The sequence below is a fragment of the Amphiura filiformis genome, chromosome 3 (genome assembly GCF_039555335.1).
Source record: "Amphiura filiformis chromosome 3, Afil_fr2py, whole genome shotgun sequence".
NCBI classification, from domain to species: Eukaryota; Metazoa; Echinodermata; class Ophiuroidea; order Amphilepidida; family Amphiuridae; genus Amphiura; species Amphiura filiformis.
Window position 1 is genome coordinate 7,200,665 of NC_092630.1, and position 22,987 is coordinate 7,223,651.

At 34.3% G+C, this 22,987-nt stretch overlaps 1 protein-coding gene across 1 annotated transcript in view; it reads right to left on the reverse strand.

Annotated features, from left to right (window-relative positions):
- Nucleotides 1-9,369: 9,369 nt before the first annotated feature.
- Nucleotides 9,370-22,987, reverse strand: part of LOC140147941 (slit homolog 2 protein-like) — a 250,816-nt gene continuing 237,198 nt past the window's right edge. Inside the window, 2 exon segments of the mRNA XM_072169734.1 lie at nt 9,370-16,889; nt 22,630-22,839. Of these exon segments, the coding sequence (XP_072025835.1) occupies nt 16,660-16,889; nt 22,630-22,839 (440 nt within the window). The 3' untranslated portion in view covers nt 9,370-16,659.

Consider the following 22,987-nt stretch of genomic DNA (forward strand, 5'->3'; position numbering starts at 1 on the left):
AACAATAACAGTCAATGTACATACAGTATGTGTTTGTTTTCATTTTTGACATGTTATGATTAATGCTCTGCCATAAGCTTCAACCTAAGAAGTCCCAAGTTTTGAGATATTTTCTCAAAATATCAAGAGCTATCTCAAGAACCACTGAACCAAAACTAGGATTGCTTGTACTCATTTTAATGCATTTTTCATGCTGATTCCAAATATGGTCGGTCATGCAAATTCACATTTCTGAAATTTTTGACTTTTAAAAAAAAATTTGAAACTTGTCGTCTGCAGTCAACACCCGTGTGAAGAGAGTGAAAGTTAGTCTTATTTCGGTAATCAGCCACAACATACACATCATTTCCAGTATAGCTGTTTAAAAATATCGGGCATTCAAAACAGGCTGTTCCATACCCCCTATGGAAGACATTACCTTAATCTTCCCAACAGGGGTGTAGATTTCAAATGGAGTCACCCATTCAGGTAACCCCATTTGAAATTCACAGTCCCTATGTGGGAGATTCATAATAATGTCATGTCTTCCATAGGGGGTGTATGGATTTCAACTGGAATAGCCCAGTGGGTGCTGATCAGTATGGAATTGTGTTATACGAATTATATCAATTATTTCTTATAGCTTATGTAAAATATGAAATGAGGATGACAGGAAACAGTCTTACAATCAATGCTGAGACAATACTGCGCAGGTGTCGACTGCAGACGACATGTTTAAAAAAAAATTCAAAAATTCAAAAATTTCAGAAATGTAAATTTTCATGACCATATTTGGAATCAACATGAAAAATTCATTAAAATGAGTACAAACAAGCCTTGTATTGGTTCAGTAGTTTTTAAGATAGCTCTTGATATTTTGAGAAACTTATTTCAAAACTTCAAACTTTTTCTTTTGAAGCGTATGGCTAGCACGCAGAGCATTAAATTGTACCTCAACAGGTGGCTAGTCTAAATGAAAAGGAAGTGTATGCCGTCCATGATATTTGGTATCTGTCATTATAACATGTCACATTTGTAGTTTTTATAAAGGTGATGAATGGGTGAGATAATTTATATTTTGAATTATAAATGTTTCTATTGAAAATATTATTGCTTATTATGTATTCATAGTATATAAAACACCTAAAAATAGATGGTTTCTGTAAAAGTTGTATACAGATCTGAATATGGGTACAATATTTATGTACTACAACTTGTGTTTCTCCACAAGTTTGGTATTTTGCTGGTCACAGTATTAAATTGCATGCTAACCTAATCCAGCAGAAAATAAACAATGTATACTGCGCCAATAAAGTATCCTTACACTTGGAAAAATAATCACAATTTCAAAACTGAACAATATTGTGGTAAATTTTTTATATTTTTTATTAGATGCACTATCTAATCCTGCACATTATGACACCACATTAAATCCATTGTAACCTCAAGAAGTAAAGTTACAAGCAATTGAATAGACGAAGGTCCAGTTTTAAAAGTGACAAACTGGCCTATACAAAGGCGTAAACAGATTCCAACAAGCGCAACAAAGAGACAACACAGTTTCTTCAATGAAGCGTTATTTAAAGCAGTGTTTATTTCAGTTTTTACTTCTCTGTACTTTTCATAACTTTCATTTTATTTGTCAATTCTTTTGTTTCAGTTTTCTTTTGTTCCTTTTGTTTTAGATTAAAGCCAAACACATAAATTAGCCATTTACCACTCTCAAACCAGATGTCTAGTCTGTGGAGTTTTGAATAGGCCAGTTTGTCACTTTTAAAACTGGACCTTTGTCTAATCAAATGCTTGTAACTTTGCTTCTTGAAGTCACATTGGATTCAATGTGGTGTCATAATGTGCAGGATTAGATTTAGATAGTGCATCTATTAAAAAACAAATTTACCCCAATATTGTTCAGTTTTGAAATTGTGGTTATTTTTCCAAGTGTAAGGATACTTTATTGGCGCAGTATATATTATACATACACATACAAGGGCAGTATGTTGGCACACTTGGGGCACAAATATCAGTGATGTCACTACCAAACTTGAGGTAAACCAAAGTGCAGATAATTGCCACTCAGTGATATAAGGTCTGCCATTTTATTTGGGTACAGGACTGCCTGTTGTGTGCTCACAGGTCAAAAATAGGGAACATAAAACATTGTGTTCTTGGTGACAATTTATATTCCTCATTATTCCGTCCTAAAGAAATAGCTGGGTTTATCCCAAAGCTGTTTTACTGTGCCTGGATAACAGGCTGTCAGAATGACATAATGTGTCATTGGTGCCAGACACATTCCTCATTATTCCGTCCAAATATGTTCCTTAGTGTATTAAAAAATGAGATGTCCGTCCATTTCTATGTTATCAATGTTACAGTGAATATGTTATTAATTGGTTTAATTTAAAATACATTTTGAGTATTTTGTAATAAGTAAATTACAAAGTTTGTTAGAATCGGTCCATTCTGAACCAATGAAATGTTATTAAGTAATATCGCCTGTAATTGTGGTTAGCATTACTTTGCTAGTATCCGTACATTTTTAAAAATTTATGGTGAATTATGTTATTGGTTTTTAAGTTTTAAGTTAATTGGAATCTGTGGTATCTGTTCATTTTGAAACATTGAAATAATTTTATGTGGTCATTTGGTCATTAAGTAATATTGTTAGTAATTGTAATTAAAAAAAATACTTGTCAATGTGTCACAATCTAATCCAGTCTCATGTTGGTAATTTTGAAAATTGAGTTACCCTAGCAGTAGTTACCATAGGCGTGTCCAGAAACCAGCTACCCCGGAGACTCCAAGTGTTACTGGGGGGGGGGGGGCTCAGTGGCCAAAATGTGCCAAAGGTTTTGATGCTGATTTTGCATAATTTTTCAGAAAGCATCCATAGCCACCCGCTTGACACACCACTTGCAACATTAATTTATTTTCATCTTTCATTTGAATGCATAGTTTATTATTGATTACATATTTTAGATGTGTTTATTATTAATATACATTGTATATCATATTATACAATACCATATATGTTCACATAACATGTTGTTTTTGCAAGTTGCAGGTGAAATAATATCACAAAATTTTTCACTTAAAGCATACCGAACACCTAGAATGGGCTATTCCAGATGAAATCCATGCACCCCTATGGAAGTCATGACCTTAATCTCCCACACAGGGGGCGTATATTTCATATGGAGTCACCCATTCAGGTAACCCTATTTGAAATTCACACACCCTATGTGGAAGATTAAGATCATGTCTTCCAAAGGGGGTGTATGGATTTCAACTGGAATAGCCCACTAGGGATCACAAATTTAGGGTTAGGTACTAAATCGGTCACATATAGAGTGTATGTATTGTAAGTGTGCATGTTTGAACAATGAAAGATTACAACCAAGACTTTCTATGTCCAAAATGAAATGAAATTCATCAGAAACTTGAGCAAAACAAATAATTAATCTTCCACTTGTTTGAGATCATTTGAAATACAGGATATCATATGTGATGTGATCAAGCAAAATTTGGCGCAAGTTGTATATGGCTCAAAATATGCTAAGGTGTCATATTATAGCCATATATTTTGACATCTTTTTTTAAAAATAATAATTATAGAAATGGAATATTTGCTAGTTTAGTGGCAAGTTTAGGTAGTAAAGACATAGCATACACAATTTAAGTAAAATCCTTTCACTCTAAATAATAAAAAAAAATAAAAATAGCTGTAAAAATGCCTATTTTTACACTTTTGTTTGTAACATGCCAAGAGACGCCTTTTTTCAACAGCTTTTAATTTTTTTTTTTTTTCCTTATAGAAATTCATGTGACCTGTTTCCCAAAATGGTGCAGTAAACCAATCAAAAAAACAGAAAGAGGCATTATGAATTATAAGTTAACAGATCAAGAAAAGGATTTAAAAGTTTGCCTTGCGTATGTTACTATTGTCTGTCAAACTTTTGATTGATTTTGAAGTCCCTCAGTTTTTTATAAACAAAGACTTGAAGCATAAACTAAAGGGTAAATATATTGTAAATAACTTCATTTCTCCATATTATAATCAATTTGTAAGTGGCTGCCATCTTTTTTGAACATATAACAATTTTAAAATTTTTCTTGAAATGTCTGTCAAAATATAACATACGCAAGACGGTGCTGTAATTCCTGCTAAACTAGGGTGATACAGCTAATTATGCTACATGACATAGCATTTAGCTCCACCTAGCTTTGTGGCACTATCACTTTGTGAGGAGAAGCTTTTTGATGACACAATCCATTGTTAAGTGTTGTCTGTCAAACATTTGTACGCAAGTAACAAACACAAGATTTGTATGTGTCTGTCAAAAATAACATACGCAATTTGTTTTAAAAAATTAAAAATCACTTGATGTTCACATTATGATGATAGTTTAGAGTTTATAAAAGTGTTTTAAAACATGTGATTTATAAACTGCATGTGATCTTTATTCAATTTCCCATCTTGAACTACTGTTTTTGCCAAATTATTATTCTGTATGTTACATTTGACAGACATCTTACGTATGTTATGGCTTGACAGACACACATATTTTATTTATAACAATTTATCCTCCTTATTGTAATATTTGGACACATTTTTTCCACAATCAGTTGCTGTAGGTCCTACACCTAAATAACCACAAAATACCTTATGTAATACTTTATAAATTTTTATTTGATTGCAGAAAATCATCAAAATTGTGTCTGTCAAATATAACGTACGCAAGGGCTAGAAAATTAAATTTGTGAAGTAAATGGTCTATAACTTATCTTTTTTTTAGTGTATTATGAACGATATATGTGCATACTATAATTTAAACCTGGTTGGAGACCAAAAGAAAAGAGCTGGAAAAATAATTGTGTGTTACACTTTTATGACACCTTAGCTTATTTTGAGCCATATATTGATTTTCAGATATAGCCAAATAAAGACAATAATTTCTTTTGTTGCCTATTGTTTTGGAACCCATTTTGGAAACACTTCAACTGTTCCTATGTTTCGAACTAAATGTTCAATTTCAATGGAGTTTTCTGTAAAATGTAGCTTTGCAATGCTTTATACAGGCATGTACAAAACTGAAAATTGAATATATGCCAAACTTCAGACTGATTTTGCTTGATCACACCACATAATAGACTTTCAGACACCAACTATATCCTAAAGTCATCAATATATGCAACAACAACATGTTGTTTAACTTGTGTGATTTGTATTAATATTAAGGTATATTTGTTGCAAATTATAAAGAGCTATAATTTTGACATTAATTTCAACAATGAAACTGAAGAAATCTTGCCAAATAGATTTTATATAAGCTTACATGTTTTGTTAGTAAAAGTGAAATAAACCCTGTTCTCGACCGCCTTAGATTTTGCATTTTGGGTTTGTTGTGTTTTTAGCTGCACAAAATTAAAAACAGCTGTTTTTTGGCTGAAGTGAGAGATTTTCACAAAAATATTTTTGAAAAAAAGTTTGTAAAATATGTTTTCAGATTTGTAAAGATTTCAATGATATTTTAGGGTGATTTAGTCTCGTCCAGATTTTTTTGATAATCCTGACCCACTTCATCCACCTGTAGAACAGTGTGTTTTTTTGTCACTAAAATGATTTTTATGTGTCTGCCAAGACCCCCCCCCTTCCAGGACATTGGGCTATACTAATTGAAATCCTTACACCCACTATGGAAGACATGACCTTAATCTTCTACACAGGGAGTGTGAAATTCAAATGGGGTTACCTGAGTGGGTGATTCCATTTGAAATCTACACCCATATATGTGTGGGAGATTAAGGTCATGGTTCCAAAGGTGGTGTAAGGATTTCAACTGGAATATCCCATTTTGGGATAGTCTGTATACATGTATATAAGAAGTAATAAAAGGTTATACAGTATCCTTTAGACAAAAATGTGTCCAAGGCAGTAAAAGCATATATTATGATTGTGGCATAGCCAAATTTAAATTATATACTGCCGAAGACACATTGTTTGGGCAAAGGATATTGCAATACCCTTTATTTCTATTTTTAAAATGGCAAAATAGTGTGATTTAGAGAAAATATCACTTTTTTGCCCAAATATTTAAGTTGTTTACATCAAGATAGCGTGTATACACATGTATCCACATTGAGTATCGTGGAAAAATTTGTCACATGTAGTGCATACTGCTGCAGCAGCAGCTCTGGGCCAAAAAAAGGTCTCTCAAACATTTTGCAAAATAGCTGGCTATACAAAATGCTGAATTTTTTTTACAGTGGTTTTAGTTGTTTTATAGAAGCCTGTAAAAAAGGTCCAGCGCACAAAGGCCCAGCGTGTATGGCTACATGCTAGAATAGGTTTCACATACTTACATGTACGCTTGCGGGTTGAGAGACAAACCTTTTTTTTGGCTTTACTGTGTTTCAGATGCAAAAATCTGCCAAATTTGACAGGAATAACTTAGCCAGAAATTTCCAAAATTCATTAAAAATTGGATCACCTGGCACTGTTTCGGTGTTCTGCCTTTTGCAGATAATTTGCTTGATTTTGGATAAAACACCAAGCCCTAGGAGATTAAAGTAGTTAGTTACTAAGTGAGCTACATTGTAGGAATAATTTTGAAGTCATTTTTTTGTAATGAACATAATTTTGATGTATTTGTACAACATATTACCAAGTTTAGTTATTTGGTGGTAAAATTGGTAACTAATTTTGTTTATATATAAAATGTAACTTTTGATGTGTGCAGTATATTACCAAATTATATGTTAATAATTGTAATTTGTATTTGTAGACATTTTAAGTATTCTCACCCTTATGATTATATTATATTCTTATTGAAATAATAATTATGCAAATTATTGGTATAAATAAATGTTGACTAAATTATATGAGAATCTTACTGATTCTAAAGCATCTTATGTCCCGAGTTCTGAATGTTGCATTGATTTTGGTCAGTGTGTTGTACCTTAAAAACTTGATAGCTAGCATGCTAGCATAAGCATATGTGCTTACTATCGAGCGCTTTTAAAACATGCAAACATGAAGTGTAGCGTCCACAAAAGTGTAAAGGGTTTTGAGCAAATTATCGATACACATATACGAACAAGTAAACCTGCAAATTTGTGTCTCAACCCCATTAGCTCAGTTGAGCCTCAATTGGTAAAGCGCCAAACTTTGGTACAATATCATGTTTTCAAAACTGCTTGATAGTAAGCATATATGCTATTTATCAAGTTTTTAGTATGTCCTTAGTTCTGAATGTTGCATTGCTTTTGGTCAATGTGTTGTACTGTGTTGTACCATAAAAACTTGATAGTTAGCATATGTGCTTACTATCAAGCGCTTTTAAAACATGCAAACATGAAGTGTAGCGTCCACAAAAGTGTAAAGGGTTTTGAGCAAATTATCGCTACACATATATGAACAAGTAAACCTGCAAATGTGTGTCTCAACCCCATTAGCTCAGTTGAGCCTCAATTGGTAAAGCGCAAAACTTTGGTACAATATCATGTTTTCAAAACTGCTTGATAGTAAGCATATATGCTATTTATCAAGTTTTTACAGTATGTCCTTAGTTCTGAATGTTGCATTGCTTTTGGTCAATGTGTTGTACTGTGTTGTACCATAAAAACTTGATAGTTAGCATATGTGCTTACTATCAAGCGCTTTTAAAACATGCAATCATGAAGTGTAGCGTCCACAAAAGTGTAAAGGGTTTTGAGCAAATTATCGATACACATATACGAACAAGTAAACCTGCAAATTTGTGTCTCAACCCCATTAGCTCAGTTGAGCCTCAATTGGTAAAGCGCCAAACTTTGGTACAATATCATGTTTTCAAAAGTGCTTGATAGTAAGCATATATGCTATTTATCAAGTTTTTACAGTATGTCCTTAGTTCTTAATGTTGCATTGCTTTTGGTCAGTGTGTTGTACTGTGTTGGGTTTTTGTTTTGACATGAATGGATGCCCAAAATATCTTGATAAAAGAAAAAAAATATCTTGTTTTTTTTTTTTTCTCCAAAGATATAAAAGCCAAAGATTACTGACTCAAAATTACACCTTACATATAAACGCTATGGTATACCCACCATCTTGGTTTGTCACTCATGGAGGTCAGATAATATACCTAAGGCATTCATTGGCAAGAGCCCAGAATCAAACTTAAGCTTGCTTGCTTGTTACGAATGTGTGGCTCAACACGATACATGCATAATAATGCAACCAACCACACACTTTTAATCAGTTTGCTGGGTCGCATAATGAAATAATCTTGAGGTACATTAAGTTGGCAGATGCAAACATGGCAGAGTTGGTACTCTTTGATTTTACCTTATTGGTTTTCTCATACTGATGAATTGCAGATATCTATAAACCATCCCTTTGTATTATAATGACTACAAAGGGCAGCATTATGAAAACATTTCAGTGCAAAGCCATGTTTACCATGGTCCTTGCCCGCACTGTACAAATCGTGTCAGGCACTTACTCTAGGGTAGATAAGGGTTAATGAATGTTAAGAAGCTCATTTGCATATTTTGATGAAAGATGCATTTACCATCATAGCAAAATGACTTTTAGCATGAATGGTTCCAGAAATTATTGTATAGTTGTGGTTTCCTTAGGCTCATGATCCGCAAATGACTATAACCCCAAATGACTATAATTCAAAATGACTATAAACCATTACATCCCGTTTGTGTTGTACTAACTGTAAAGAAGTTGAAATGAATCAGGATCGCGTTGGGATGGGCATGATAGTGGGTGCATGATGCTATCACTTTTTTTCAGTGTAATTGGTTGTTACCTGCACTATTATCAAAGACAGAGATAAAAAGATTTTATCGCGTCTGACGTCATCTGTCAATCAAACTCGAGCACAGTTTGTTTACAAGTGTCGTGATGATAACTTGCTGAACGCGGCGGTATAACCGGGCGCCTTATTGTTAATTTTGCACCTTCAAACATGCAAACCATCTCAAAGACACCATGTCAACAATGCCTAGAAAAGCTGCTTTTTGCCTTGTAAAAGTACGTAATTTTTCGCCATTTGCTGCTATTCCTTTTCTCCGATCAGCACCAGATAGATTGGTCTTCCTTTTACGCGCTATTAACCTGTGTTAACCAATCAAGGATCGTAATTGACAGTGACATCAGATGCGATAAATTCTTTCTTTAATTATAGACAACAGGTGTGAGGTCAAAGGTCATGTAGGGGTCATTTACTGATCTACTTGTCCCCAACAAAATATCATGCGTGAGCATACTGCTGGGCAATGTTCAATGACACCAGGCTGTAATGCACATGTCACCCCATCTACAGCATACCTCTCAGTTTCTTATTGATGGACAATGAATACTGGTAATAAGACAATCAACAGACACACACAAAATTCCTTATATTGATCAATAATTTATTTTTACAGGACATTTGTATGTTCCACTTGGCTCCAATCATGATGCACATAACACGTATATACCAAGGATAAATATATGCACTATCCTATTATTCAGGATAAATGTCTTTTTTTTCAATAATATTTTTCTTTTCCAGTTTAAAATTAAAACTAGGTAAAAATAAGGTGCCACACGTCTATATATTCTGAATGCCTCTTTATTTACAAGTATATTATGAACAATTAAATTTTGAATATTGAATAGCCTATTTCAACAATTGATAAAAGCGAATACTTGATGAAGAAAAAAAGCGGCTGAAAGCTTTCAGAAGATATACACACAAAGCCACTGAATGTACAATACATGTATCTCAACCCCATGGGCACTACTGTCAGTGCCTTTGATTGGCTTATGATATTATCATCTGGTTAACCAATCAAAATATAGCTTAGAGCTCATAAATTTAAGCTTAATCCCATTCAGCCATACTGACTATTCTTACCATAACTCTGATTGGCTCAATACATGATATAACCCTTGTTTCAACCAATTAAAAAAGCTCTTAGAGACTGAAAGTAGTGCCTAGGGTTAAATTAAGAGAAATTACTTTTGCTTTTTGTAAACAAAAATTTTAAAACTGACATTAAAGCATATTTGCTTTAAAATCTGACTCAAATGTCAGTTATAATCATGACTGCAAGACAAAAGATCCAACAAATATCTTTTTTTGGTGAAATGTTTTTTGTAAATTGTCAGCAAAATTGAACTGTACATAATTTTGCTTTATGTTGTCTGTGTTTTTCTCTCTCTCCATTGGAGATAAATACGATTTGCAACTATTTTGCTCTGCTATGTCTTGCCTGAATTGTGTTAATAATGTCAGCAAACAGACAGATATATGCTTTTATACAGTACTAGGAATACAAATGCATTAAGTCATAATTACACAGGTTTGAGTTGCAAAGCGGGAAATTTATTATTTATGCCTTGAACGGATCTAGTCAATCCGATGTGGCCAATTTTATCAAATTGAAAGCTTGTCAAAATGGGGAAAAAACAGTAAGAATAAGAAAATTAGGTCACCAGTATACCTTTATATCTGGTTGCAGTAGACTTTTAAGGTGAATTTTTAAACATTGGAAAGTTTCTCCCGAAGACTCAGCGGCAAAAAGGCGTATCTCCAAAAGCAAATATGCCTAGATTCTTGCATGTAGTTCATTCAAGTGTGGTATATGCACAGTACAGGACATGAAGTGCACAGAGTGAAGCAGAACTTGACCGTGACACACTGCAGCTGTTGGAGATACGTCTTTGTGCCACTGAGCCAGTGATTTTTAATACAAGAATATTATCAAAACTCAAATTCTAAACCTTTTGGCATTAAACTGAATGGACCAATCCGAGTCAAATGTATCCATGAAGATGAAAACAAATGTTTTTGCATCCAACATAGAAATCAAGAAAAGTTGCAATACAGAGGATATAGAAACTACAGTATCAGCAAAAAATATGATATCTTTCTCCTGTTGGCTGTTTAAACTTAACTTTGAAATATAGTTATCAAGATGATAACATGTTTTTGTTACAAATCTTAACATATTAGACATCACTTGATAAAAAGAGCCCATTTACCTAGCCTTAATAATGCGTACAATGGGGCCTTTGGAACATGAAAATTCTACATAACAATTTGGTGCAAAATACTGCAGTCTAGGGGCTATTCCAGTTGAAATCCATACACCCTATGGAAGATATGACCTTAATCTTCCACACAAATAGAGTCAATTTCAAATGGGGGTTACCCGAATGGGTGACTCCATCTGAAATCTACACCCCCTGTGTGAGAGATTTAAGCCATGTCCTCCATAGGGGGTGTAGGGATTACAACTGGAATAGCCCAATTTTGTGTCAATAATACGCATCGTTTGGTTACTATTATCAATGGATGATAAGCCACACATGCTGCACCTTGATATAAACAATGTCTTGCGTAGGGATATCAAAATCTGTGCAACAGTATGCGACGTTCAATATTAATAATAAAAACTTGCCTTTCTTAAATGTAAAAACGACTACAGAATACTATTTTTTTTTAAAGCACCCTTCAACAAGAGGTAAAGAGTATGTTTTTTAAGGGGTGTACAAAATAAATGTGAGATCCGATCAAAAAGTATAGTTTCTTTCGACTCTAATTATACATCACAGAGCACTTCAGATGTCTACGATATCACATACTTCATTGATAGGGAAAAAGGCAGCCAATGCGACAAATCTTCAACTTGCTTTTTTTCTTTACGTTATAAGCACCTTAAAAAATATGCTCCTTTTCACCAACATTGGTGAATTACTCATTCCTTCAAACAACAGTGCCCTTAGCATCAAACACAATATGATCTCAAATTGCCCAAGGCAGGCAAAGGTCACTTGTTTGAAACTATAAAATCCTCTCCAGAGTACTTCAATAATACTAGACCATTTTAATTTCAATGCATCAGTCTGCTAGTGATGACCCATTGGACAATTCAAAAGTGGGTTAATATCAACATGCAGGCAAATGATCCACTTCGCTTGTTAGCTACCGATCACTGGCACAAGTTTGCCCTAGTTTAGCACCTGCATGAGGTATTTTTTATTACAAATATCAAGCCTGCCGTTACCCAAGCTTCACTACAACTAAGCACTTAAGGTATATTCAAACAATTGTAGCAAACTTTTTTTATCTGGCTTGAACAGGTGTCAAAGTTTGCATCCGGAATTTGTAGGGCTTCTGTGAAAAATATAGTTATCTTGAAGAAAGTATTTCTAGACACACTAGGTGAATAATCTGTAGGTTTTGCAGTTTGTACATAAACAAAACAAACCATTAATTTGGATATTGTGTTATTGACACTACCAAACCTGCACATACAAGTCATTCTAGTTCCTCTTACTTTCTCGACAGCGCATTTTTCACATGAAACAGGCTATTACACTTGAAATCCATACACCTCCTATAGGAGAAATGTCCTTAACCTCCCACATAGGGGGTGTAAAATTTAAACGGAGTCACTCATTTAATTAGCTAGCCCCATTTGAAATTCACACTCCCTGTGTGGAAGAATAATGTCATGTCTTCCATAGGGGGTGTATGGATTTCAACTGCAATGACCCAATCCTACAAAATCCTGTTACCAAGACATTCACAGTTTCTTGCACAAGTCATTAGTCTAATTAGGTTTAGGGAATAGCAATATTATAACAATTTTTTCATACTTTTAATGATAGCAACTATCTGTCGAAGGAATACAAAAACAGAAGCAGCAACTTTATGCTTCATTTTTTTTTTTACAATCAGCTATTTACACACAAAAAAGCTTGGCAAACGTGTCGTCATAGAGATATAACAACCTTTACAACAATTCACATATTCTATTAATATTATTATAAACAGTACAATTCTATACAAACATGTAGGAGACACAAACAACACATTTACAAGTTGATATAATGCGCTATTCCACTTAAATTCCACACACCCCCTGTGGAAGATCTCACTGCCAATTCACTTCCAGTTCAATCCAGCTGGAAATTGTTGCAAGTTTTATGTTAAATTCAGTTGAAAATTTGTTGAAGTTTATAAAATCAGTAAAATTTACACAATTTGGCCTAAAATTAAGACAATTCTGTTTGGAATTCCAAAATCTTCCACACCTTTTTGTGGATGAAAATAGCTGGAATATTGTTCAAACTTTTGAATACGGATGGCAGAAATTACAAAAATCTTCCCCAGTGGGGGTGTGGATTTCAAATGGATCAGCACAATAAGCAGTAAGGCCTCGCCTCCATTCTAGCATTAAATACTTCCTCCCTCTGTCCATTGTTTTATACACACTTTTAGGTGGTTCATTTATTCGCCACCAAATACAACGCACATTAAATCGTTTTGCAATCTGGTGGATCATAAGTAACTTTTCAGGCACATACACAAATTTGTACAAGCAAAATTGTACATAAGCATGATGCATTTTGTACATAACTCTGTCCTCCCATGTAACAACACAGAAGCCACAAATATGGTATAAGACAGACACTGCCTTCTTACTAGGGACACAGCTGCTCTTTGAATTAAGTCTGCACATAAAGATGCAGTATCTACAAGCAGTGGCATAGCTAGATAGGGGGCGCCTGTCCCCTGTGAAACGTTGTTTCCCTTGTGGGATGTTGCATGATATACCATTTATACACAAATGCACTTATTTAATATTCTATTTACTATGCAAATAACCTATTTCCATGTCCCACAGAACTTGTGCATCTATCGGGAACTAACCTTTTGTTATGCTAAATAGCCTTCCGAATTTTGTATGTTGCCGGTCGCACAGTGAACATCAAAAGAGCTAGACAGGCTCTGTGTCAAAAAATGACACAGAATTTTTTGTGCACTTGTGTATAATAAGTCTGTAATGCCACCCCTGATATTTTTAAAGATTTTTGGCCTTTTTAGCCCATTATTGACCATTTTCATCTAATTTTTCCCTGGGCACTTCTTCCAAGTTGCCTTGCCCCCCTCCTTTGCTCCTCCTTCTCTCTGAATAAGTCCTGGCTATGTCACGGTCTACAAATTGAAGATGATTTGGTAGGCAAATAGTTTGAACCAATGTGTACCAAAGTAAAAGGTAGTAGCTACTATAAGCAAATCAGATAGTATTGTACCATGGAGGGCAGAGTATGTACACAATGCATTTGAGAACAACAAAGTAAACATATTACATGCACATGTCGCATAATATACATTTTTTCCAAGATGATTTTGTAACAAGAAATTCCTAAGTTGCAGTACTCTCTGTATAGGCCTAAGAATGGCTAACAATGAAGCCTAAGGAATTGAAAATTCTCTTATATCCTACCCATCAGAGAGGTAGCATGTTATTAAATGTACAAAATTCATAAGTTTATAGTAAAAAAAAGGTGAGATTAAGGTAAAAGGTTATGGATAAAATTGTATTTTAAGAGTATAGGGTCTAGTTCTCAAAGGTATTCAAAAGAAAATCAGAGAAATTCAACTTCAAAACAAGTCATATTCAGTTAAATACGCACAACAATTTCATAGTAGAGATTGTGAAATTCAATTAACTTATTTTGATGTAATCAATGTGTGTTGTCTCAAAACTAATTTTATTATAAATTTTATTATTTCAGATAATTTCATTTGTGACACACAACTATATAATTAGCAATTGACCAAAGAAAGAAACATGGCTGCTTGTTTTTAATGTGGTGTTTAACCCCATGAGAACTACCTGCCGAGTAGCCAAACAGAAGTTTTCATTATCAATTTGACCAATCAGCAACATTGTTAGAATAATTTCACCACACAAACAATTTGGGGTGAATTGTTTGCAAATCTCCATTCTGATTGGTGATTAAAGTGAAGATATCATGTAATTGACCAATCAGAGGCAAGGTTAGATCGGCAGGTAGTGCTCAGGGGATTAAAGTTTGGTTATTGTTTAAGCTCCTGAAGATTTGTCTTAAAAAACAACAAAATAACTTGATCTATGTATTTAATTTTTATTTCCCAAATGACCCAAGTTTCATTCTACTAAACATTCTACTTTTATGCAAAAGCTAACAATAGCTTAATGCCCTTATCACACTAACAATCGGCATGTGTGACCAAAAAAATCGCAAAAAGCAATCAAAAGCCGGTAGCGATTGTAAAAATCCAACAGCATTCAGTCATGCATGGCTAGCGATGTCACTAGAAAGTTGTAGTCATCTGGCTGTGAATTGATGCTTAGGGCATGCAAGCCACTTCTGATTGATATATCGGCAGTGGTCATAAAATACGCTGCGCTTCTTGCGATTGCTAAGTATGACATGGGCATTATTCATGGTACACACATTACTTTACTACATATTTTCAATAAATAATTTAAATTTCTTCAAAAACTTTAAGGCATCACAGGGTTAAACAACAAACAAACAAACATACACACAACAAACAAACAAAAACAAACCCTATGAATTGTTAATTCTTTAATTGGTATAATTTGATATTTATTACATAATAAGACTAAGCCAAAAAACAAGCACTTCCAAGTAATTTTGTTAAAAATTTCATTTTACTAAATTGAATTCCAAAAGTTTGTGCTTGCAAACAATGGATGTTATTAGTGTCTTCGTTTAAGTTATGAGGGAGTAGCAAGTTTGAAATATCCAACACTGTTGAGAGTTGGCACTGAAAGTCAAATATCTGCTTTATTCACCATTTCTTCAGCCCAAAATGATGCAGGCTGTTTATAATGATTGGTACCCATTCGTTTTTGATGCACTTGCTGGCTTCCAGTGACCCAACATAATTCTGACAAATCTCAGTGGCAGTGCAATTGATTATTTAAAAGTGCATTTTGCATCATCACTTTCGTTTTGTGATATCCATGTGCCAACAAATATGCACTGATTTCTTTTTTAAACTTCAACCAATGACACATAAAGCGATGTACGCTGACAACATGTACACATGTACACTGACATAGTGGGGCATACTTTAAATATCTGTTCAATATACAGATCTGCACAAAAATACAGTACTTAAAAAAAGATAAGACCTACACATGGGGTAAATTTCATGTGTACCATGATATAGATTCTATGTGTACCATTATTTTTTTAGGAGTTGTACTTTTTTTCATGATACACAAATGGGCATTTCTTAATATGTGTACTTCTTTCGTTAGAAGTAACCACTTTACATGGTAAACTTTATTCATCATTTATAATTTTTTGTACTAAATAATGGCACTGTGTCCTCGATACACAAATTTCAAAATCTTTATTCATTGAACAAATGATTTTCTTTGTGTTTTTTTCTCTCTATACATCGTAATTAGTATAATTATAATAATCAAAATACAAACTTCATCAATTATCTACAAAAATAAGGTGCCACAAAGCCCTAACCAGGCTTGTTGGCAGTTTATGAGAACTGAACAAAAAACAAAATAATATTAATAATAATAATGGTTCAAAATTAACCAATTAAAATGATCACAAAACCACTTTTTTTTTTTTTTTTTTCCTAAATCACATTTAAAAAAAAAAAAAGTTCATACACAGCGTGAGGTTGGCTTGGCAGTCCATAAAATGGTTAAATATAATATTGATAATTTTTTCAATTTTTTTTCCGTTCATGTATTTACATAATTATGGATACAAAATATTGTAGTGATATAAGGCAAAGGGCTATTTCAAGCAGTTAATTTTGAACCAGAGATGAATCTATTAAATCGATTCACTTTAAACTTTTACTTGACACACTCTTGACAAGCACAGTCTAAAACCAATTCCACTTCCGTTTCCATCGACGATCTATCCTCGCAATGCAGCCGTACTTTCCGCCTCTTTGTGCGTCGCGGTCTGCAGCAGGCATTACGACCGCACTGGCCGTTGCATACGTGCGTCGTCAGCATTCGCCTACTCTTACAGCCGTTCACTACATGAAAGAAGCGATGTGTTTCACCTATACATGTTGTACCTATTTTTTGAAAAAAGCAAGAGAAGAAAAATCACCATAGTTACGACAATTTTTTATATAAACTTGACACCAAAATTTTCACTCTACACACAATCCAATAACAAGATTACATACACAACCTTTTATTTATATCAGAGATTAAATGCCAGGACAACTGACCCCCCCCCCCCCCAAAAAAAATGACCTCAAAACAAGATTTACACCCAGGATGGGGGTACCTCCATGTTAATTATATGGGGACATACTGCCCAATCCCAATAGAATGGTCGGGTAGGTTTTTCATAGAAAACTGTAAAAAAAATGGGTCCATGTTTTGCTAATTTTTGCTACCCCCTCCCCAAAATGCCCTAATGAGCAAAACAAAAAAAAATCAGTAAAAATTGTCCCTAGAAATGTTCAGGCGGCACACTCCGTCAAAATATAATTTGAGTACCCCCCCACCCAAATTTACAAAGCTAGCTATCCATAATTTTGTCCTAAAATAATATTTCATGAAATCAGGAAATTTTCTGACAACTTACATCTCTGTTATAACATAAGGTAAGGCCAAAAAAATAATTGTTTGTTTGTCCTCCACAGCTTTGAAAGAGGATGTGCGGGCGGGCAGATTTTTTTTTTAAATTTTTTTTTGGATTTGGCGTATTCCTGGACCTTGCTAGAGCTAAATGCTACAATCATTCATGGTGACTTAAAAAAAACCAACATTTTGTTTCTTTAATATGCAGTTAAAGTTATAATTTGTGTTCATGTCATAGTCTTTTAATGATTTCAAATCCAATGTATTCTGAAGTCACTAAAAATAATAGACTATGACATGAAGTGATAACTTTGCATATTGAAGACACAAAATGTTTATGGAGGGGCTTTTTTTAATTTTCAACCATGAAAGATCTTAGCATTTAGCTCTAGCTAGGTCCAGAGATACTCCAAATCGAAAAATTGAAAAAAAAAATTGAAAAAAAAAAAAAATATTGGTCAGGCCTTAATCGGAGGCGGGCGGTGGAGGACAAACAAACAACTTTTTGGGGGCCTAAGTTTCACTTCAAATGATATAATAAATGTCTTCAAAATACAGTAGCTGATCAAATAAGGGGAGAAACAAACAGATCAATGAAGCCCTATAAATGTAACTAGCTTCACTAGAAATGTGATCAACCCCTTTCTCCAAATCGATAACGAAGCAAGAAATTGGTTCAAATAACATATACGAGAAATGTTATCAAACTTATAACTTCCTCCCTGTTAAACAAAACCAGTATTATGCATAGGGCTTGCTTGCTCCCTAGATAGGATAGCCTGGTGACCACAATTGACACAACCTATTTCACCATGTGATGTGACATGGTTTATATCGGGGGAAATAGGGCAACTATTTTCACCACGGTACTAGATACAGGCCTAGCAACCCTCACCCACCAGGCTTGGGGTGGCAGACCCATATAGCCAGTACTTTAGGAAGAATAGTTTGCACCATGTAGTATTTTGTGTATATGACCAAGCAGACTATGGATCAGCACTGTTTTTGTCAACATTTATACACATGAAGTAAGAACATACACAAATACACTTAAATCATCACAATAAATTAAGAAAATGTTGGTTTCAAGGGATTATGAAAACATGTACAAAATTATAAGTCCACCATCACCATAATCACCATAGCAACAGCATCAACAATGCAACGGAGTGAGTTGAGAAATCATTTTTTAAAGTAAAAACACTGTGATGAGACCAAGATGATTTAGCAGTCAAGGCAAAGAAAATTCTTGTGTGCACAGTGGCGGCACCAGGATTTTGTTTGGAAGAAGGGGACAAATTTAGGGGTAGGGAAAAATTTGGACTAGTTTTTGGCATTTTTTTGCCAACAAAGTAAAATTGTCAAATTTCTTATTTTGAGTGGGGGAGCATAGCCTTATTGGGGTGCATCCATGTCCCCTTGGTGCCACCACTGTGTGTGCAACAGGCTTTTACAACTTTGGTCAATTCTCTAGTAAAGAATACTCAGTTTCACAGAGAGTTATGCATACTCTAATGCTTCCAGATTAGTTATTTGCATGTTATCTCCTTCAAGATGAGATAGTTATAATAGACTAAATTTCATCCATGCTAGTGATAGTGAAATTAGGATGAATCTCAAGCAAATTGAATGTATTGTTGCGAAGTTAGTGTAACACTTAATGACCTGCAAATAAAAACATGCCAATTTTAGACACTTTAGTACATGACATATGCCCAAATTCAATAAAGATTATTTTTTTCCATACAATTTTTGCTTAATAAAAACAAAAACTTGTGGTTAGATTTTGCATATGAATATTTGTTTCCCCTAAGATTTGAAAGATGATGATAAATTAAATTTTTAGTAAATCAAATTTTGGAGTAATAATCTTTGTGGTCAAATGCTTTTAAAAGTGTATCAATCAAGATTATTTCACTTTGACACTGTCATGATTTGAACTGTTCATAATCATATGTCACTTTTCCTACTATTATCGTCAATTTTAATAAAATTCTATCAAACTGAAAAAACATAGCACCTTACTGTATATACCACTTTAGGGGGCTTGCCCACTTACTATACTGGGTAGAGTCTGAGGGGCTGTTGATACCCTAAAAATGGTTACATGTATGCTGTCAACCCAGCACACCATAGCTAAATAAAGCTTTGTATATGATCAGCCCAGTCTTTAAAATAAAATTCACAGTCTGAGTCTTGATTCAAATATAGAACATTTCACTGCCCTACTGCATGAAATTATTGACTGAAACTATCAAAAACAGAAAAATTATTGATCATCATCATATGAACTTCTGAGTCCTACATAACAATCCACAAAATACAAAATAAAACAAAAATAAACCGCAGTGTGATACTATTCTAAAGCGTAACTACTTGTTGGCTAGTACTAATTTGCTGCAAGCACATGCAAGATGACATCAACATGCTGTGAGAATTAATAATGAAATAATGTGAAATATGAACTCTGTGCTGCACAATAAACACTTACATCAAACATTTGATACATTCACTACATTTACAATAGGGCTCCAAAAACTAACATATCATTATTAGCATAGTTTGTAACAGTTAATATTTCTGTTTGTATTAGTTTGACATGTTAATTTTTGGATCACCCTGGAACATCTAACATGAGCTAAAACTGATTATGGTTGATCTGTTGTACGATTGCAAATCATAACATAACTGCATGGTACTTCCATTTTGAAAAATCACTTCAGTATTTAAGCTTAACGACTCGTACTACAGCTCACCCCAATCAGGTAAAGCTAACAAAAATAGGACTAAATAAATAACTATAGCAACAAAGAAAAGCACAGAGGAAGGTCTAGTCAGAGTTTCTATTTGATGTACCGCGACTTTCATAATGGGCTATTACAGATAGTAGGTGTACACCCCCTGTGGAGGAGTAACTTTTCAATAAAAGAAATGTCTGGATTGACAAGTTTGCTTTCAAAAAAACGAATGCAATTACAGCTGCCAATCTTACTGGAAAAAGCTTGGAAATGCAAATAAATGAATGACATATCACGGAAATGTTCAAAATCAGCCCTCAAATTGAGGATTTCTGATTTTGAACTACAATCTGCTGGATTGTTTTCGCCTTTGGACACATATGCTTTCAAAATATGGATTTCCAACAATTATGACTGGACAAAAAGTCCAGAAATTCCTCTATTTTCTGGACTAGCCCATTTAAGCTTGATTGGTATACTTTGCCTCTGAAGTAAACTTGTAGCAAAATATGCGAGGTATGCCTTTCATTTAGTTTGATGTATAAATATAAATACAAAAGTTTGCTTTGTGAACATTAAGTTATCAAATGTACCCTGTTTAAAAATGCTCCACATATAGAAACGCTGACTAGAAAAAGCAGCAGGAAACCAACCAAGAACTAAAACTAAAGACAACATGTCGGTTGTTACCACTCACAGAGCCAGCCTATGGAGAAGCAGATCGTTAGAAGCTCTGGTGAATACATATAGATTTTCCCCGCGGAATTGCTACCCATGCCCGATACGTCCCCTGTGGAAGACCCTGAGTTATTGGTAGAGGGCGCATTTAAACTGCTCGGTGAGCCTAGCTGCTCTAGGAAAATTGCGAATCAACCATATTGAATATGTTTTGGGAGCCCAGCTCCGTATTTAATTTGTTGCCGGAGCCCAGCTCCGTATTTATACTGTTTGATGAGGAGCCCCGCTCCGTGTAATTTGTAGATGTGACCGTGCGATTTATGGAAGATTCTGTTAGCGGTTAGCGATGCAGGAAGATAAAAAATGTTTGGGTGTTTAATAACAAGTTCTTGTTTAAATCATGTGGATAAAATATTTGATGACCAATTTGTTTTGCTGTTTTTGTGACATTTCTTTAATCTCATTATCTCTTATCTTTTGACTGCCTAGTCATAAAATAATCTTGTGGCAATAGCTCACGACATCTATTTAAGGGTCGTGCAAAACATATTTTTGGTTATCTTGCTGAAAGAAATTTGTAACAGTTCGAAATAAATTTCAATAAATGTCTTCTTAATTTTATTGTGGAGTTTATCAAGAGATCTTTGCATGAACTAAACAACATTAAAAATAAAAGGCAACATTGAAATTAAAATTAATCAAACAAATTCTTTAACATGTTAAACACACGCCTCAACATGAGACAAATTGGGGGCGGGTTAGTAACCAACTTTAAAGCAGATGTGAATGGAATTATGCAAAAACAAAAAATTAGTAAATTTGGTATGTTAGGTGGTGTTTTTCAATATGTGTAGGTTAGCAAAATGGACTGTTCCAGTTAAAACCCATACACCCCCTATGGTAGACATGACCTTAATCTTCCACACAGGGAGTGTGAATTTCAAATGGGGTTACCTGAATGGGTGACTCAATTTAAAATCTACACTCCATGAATGAGAGATTAAGAGCATGTCTTCCACAGGGGGTGTATGTATTTCAACTGGAATAGTCCAATGAGAATTAACATGCAAATGGGTTAAGCTAGCAAATCCCAGAAGCAATTCATCAAACAAAAAATCCCTAAAAAATGTTCAAGCCTAATGTTTAACTAGCAATCAGAAATAGTATGAAGTTCCTGTGGATATCAAAGCCAAGTCGATTTCATTTTGCAATGAGAAATTTAGCATGAGAGAGTATCTACGACTATATGAATTTAAATAAAAGCAGTTTACTCTGGAAGTAGTTATTAAATGATCACATGTTTAGTTTGGTTACACATACCCTTTCATTGGAAGACCCATGCCAATGTTTAGCAATCCATGTTACACATGCCCCCTCTTACATGTTTGCTGTCCCTCTTACATGTTTGCTGTCCCAGGTAATAACATCTTACAGCAATTTCAATTTGATCTACGCTTACCTACATTATTATCTAGGCATGCATTTTATTTATCAAACCCATTCCTCTGTGCTCATTAAAAATATATCAAGCAACTAATACAACCAAAAAAAGCTACAAGTTGTCAGACTCTCAATGTTAAAAAAAATATGTGCAGACATGGTAACATATTTAATTTACATAACAGAAATGACCTTTAATTATTAGTCAAGGTACATCATGGTTCGGAAACTATAAGTACGCTTCCCGTTTTTAAAACAGAGAGTATGACAACTTGCAATTTACAAAGCCTAGTGATTTGTGAATTTAAAATGAGGTAAAAAAGGACAAAGCTACTAAACAGCGGATGAACACAGAGCATCAACTTACGTTGGTCACACATATCCCCCATGAATCCATCATGGCAATCACATGTGTAGCTGGCGTAGTCCATAACTTGACAGAAGCCATTCTGACAGGCATTACTGTAGCATGGATCAGGTCTGTTGAATGCTGGACAGTCCAGGCTTAGCCCTCTCTTCTCGGGCGTTGTCGATGGATCAAGTGGTACGTTGTTGATATAGAAACTCCTCATGCATCCTACAGATCGGAAGAAAATAATGTTAGATGTACAAAGTCGGAATTTACCTGGCAACATCTGTAGATCAAATTCACACTTCCTCATTTAGAGTAAGCTGCTGGTCTACTGTACAGAAGAGCTATAAATGAACATGTAGCGTGCAGTCAG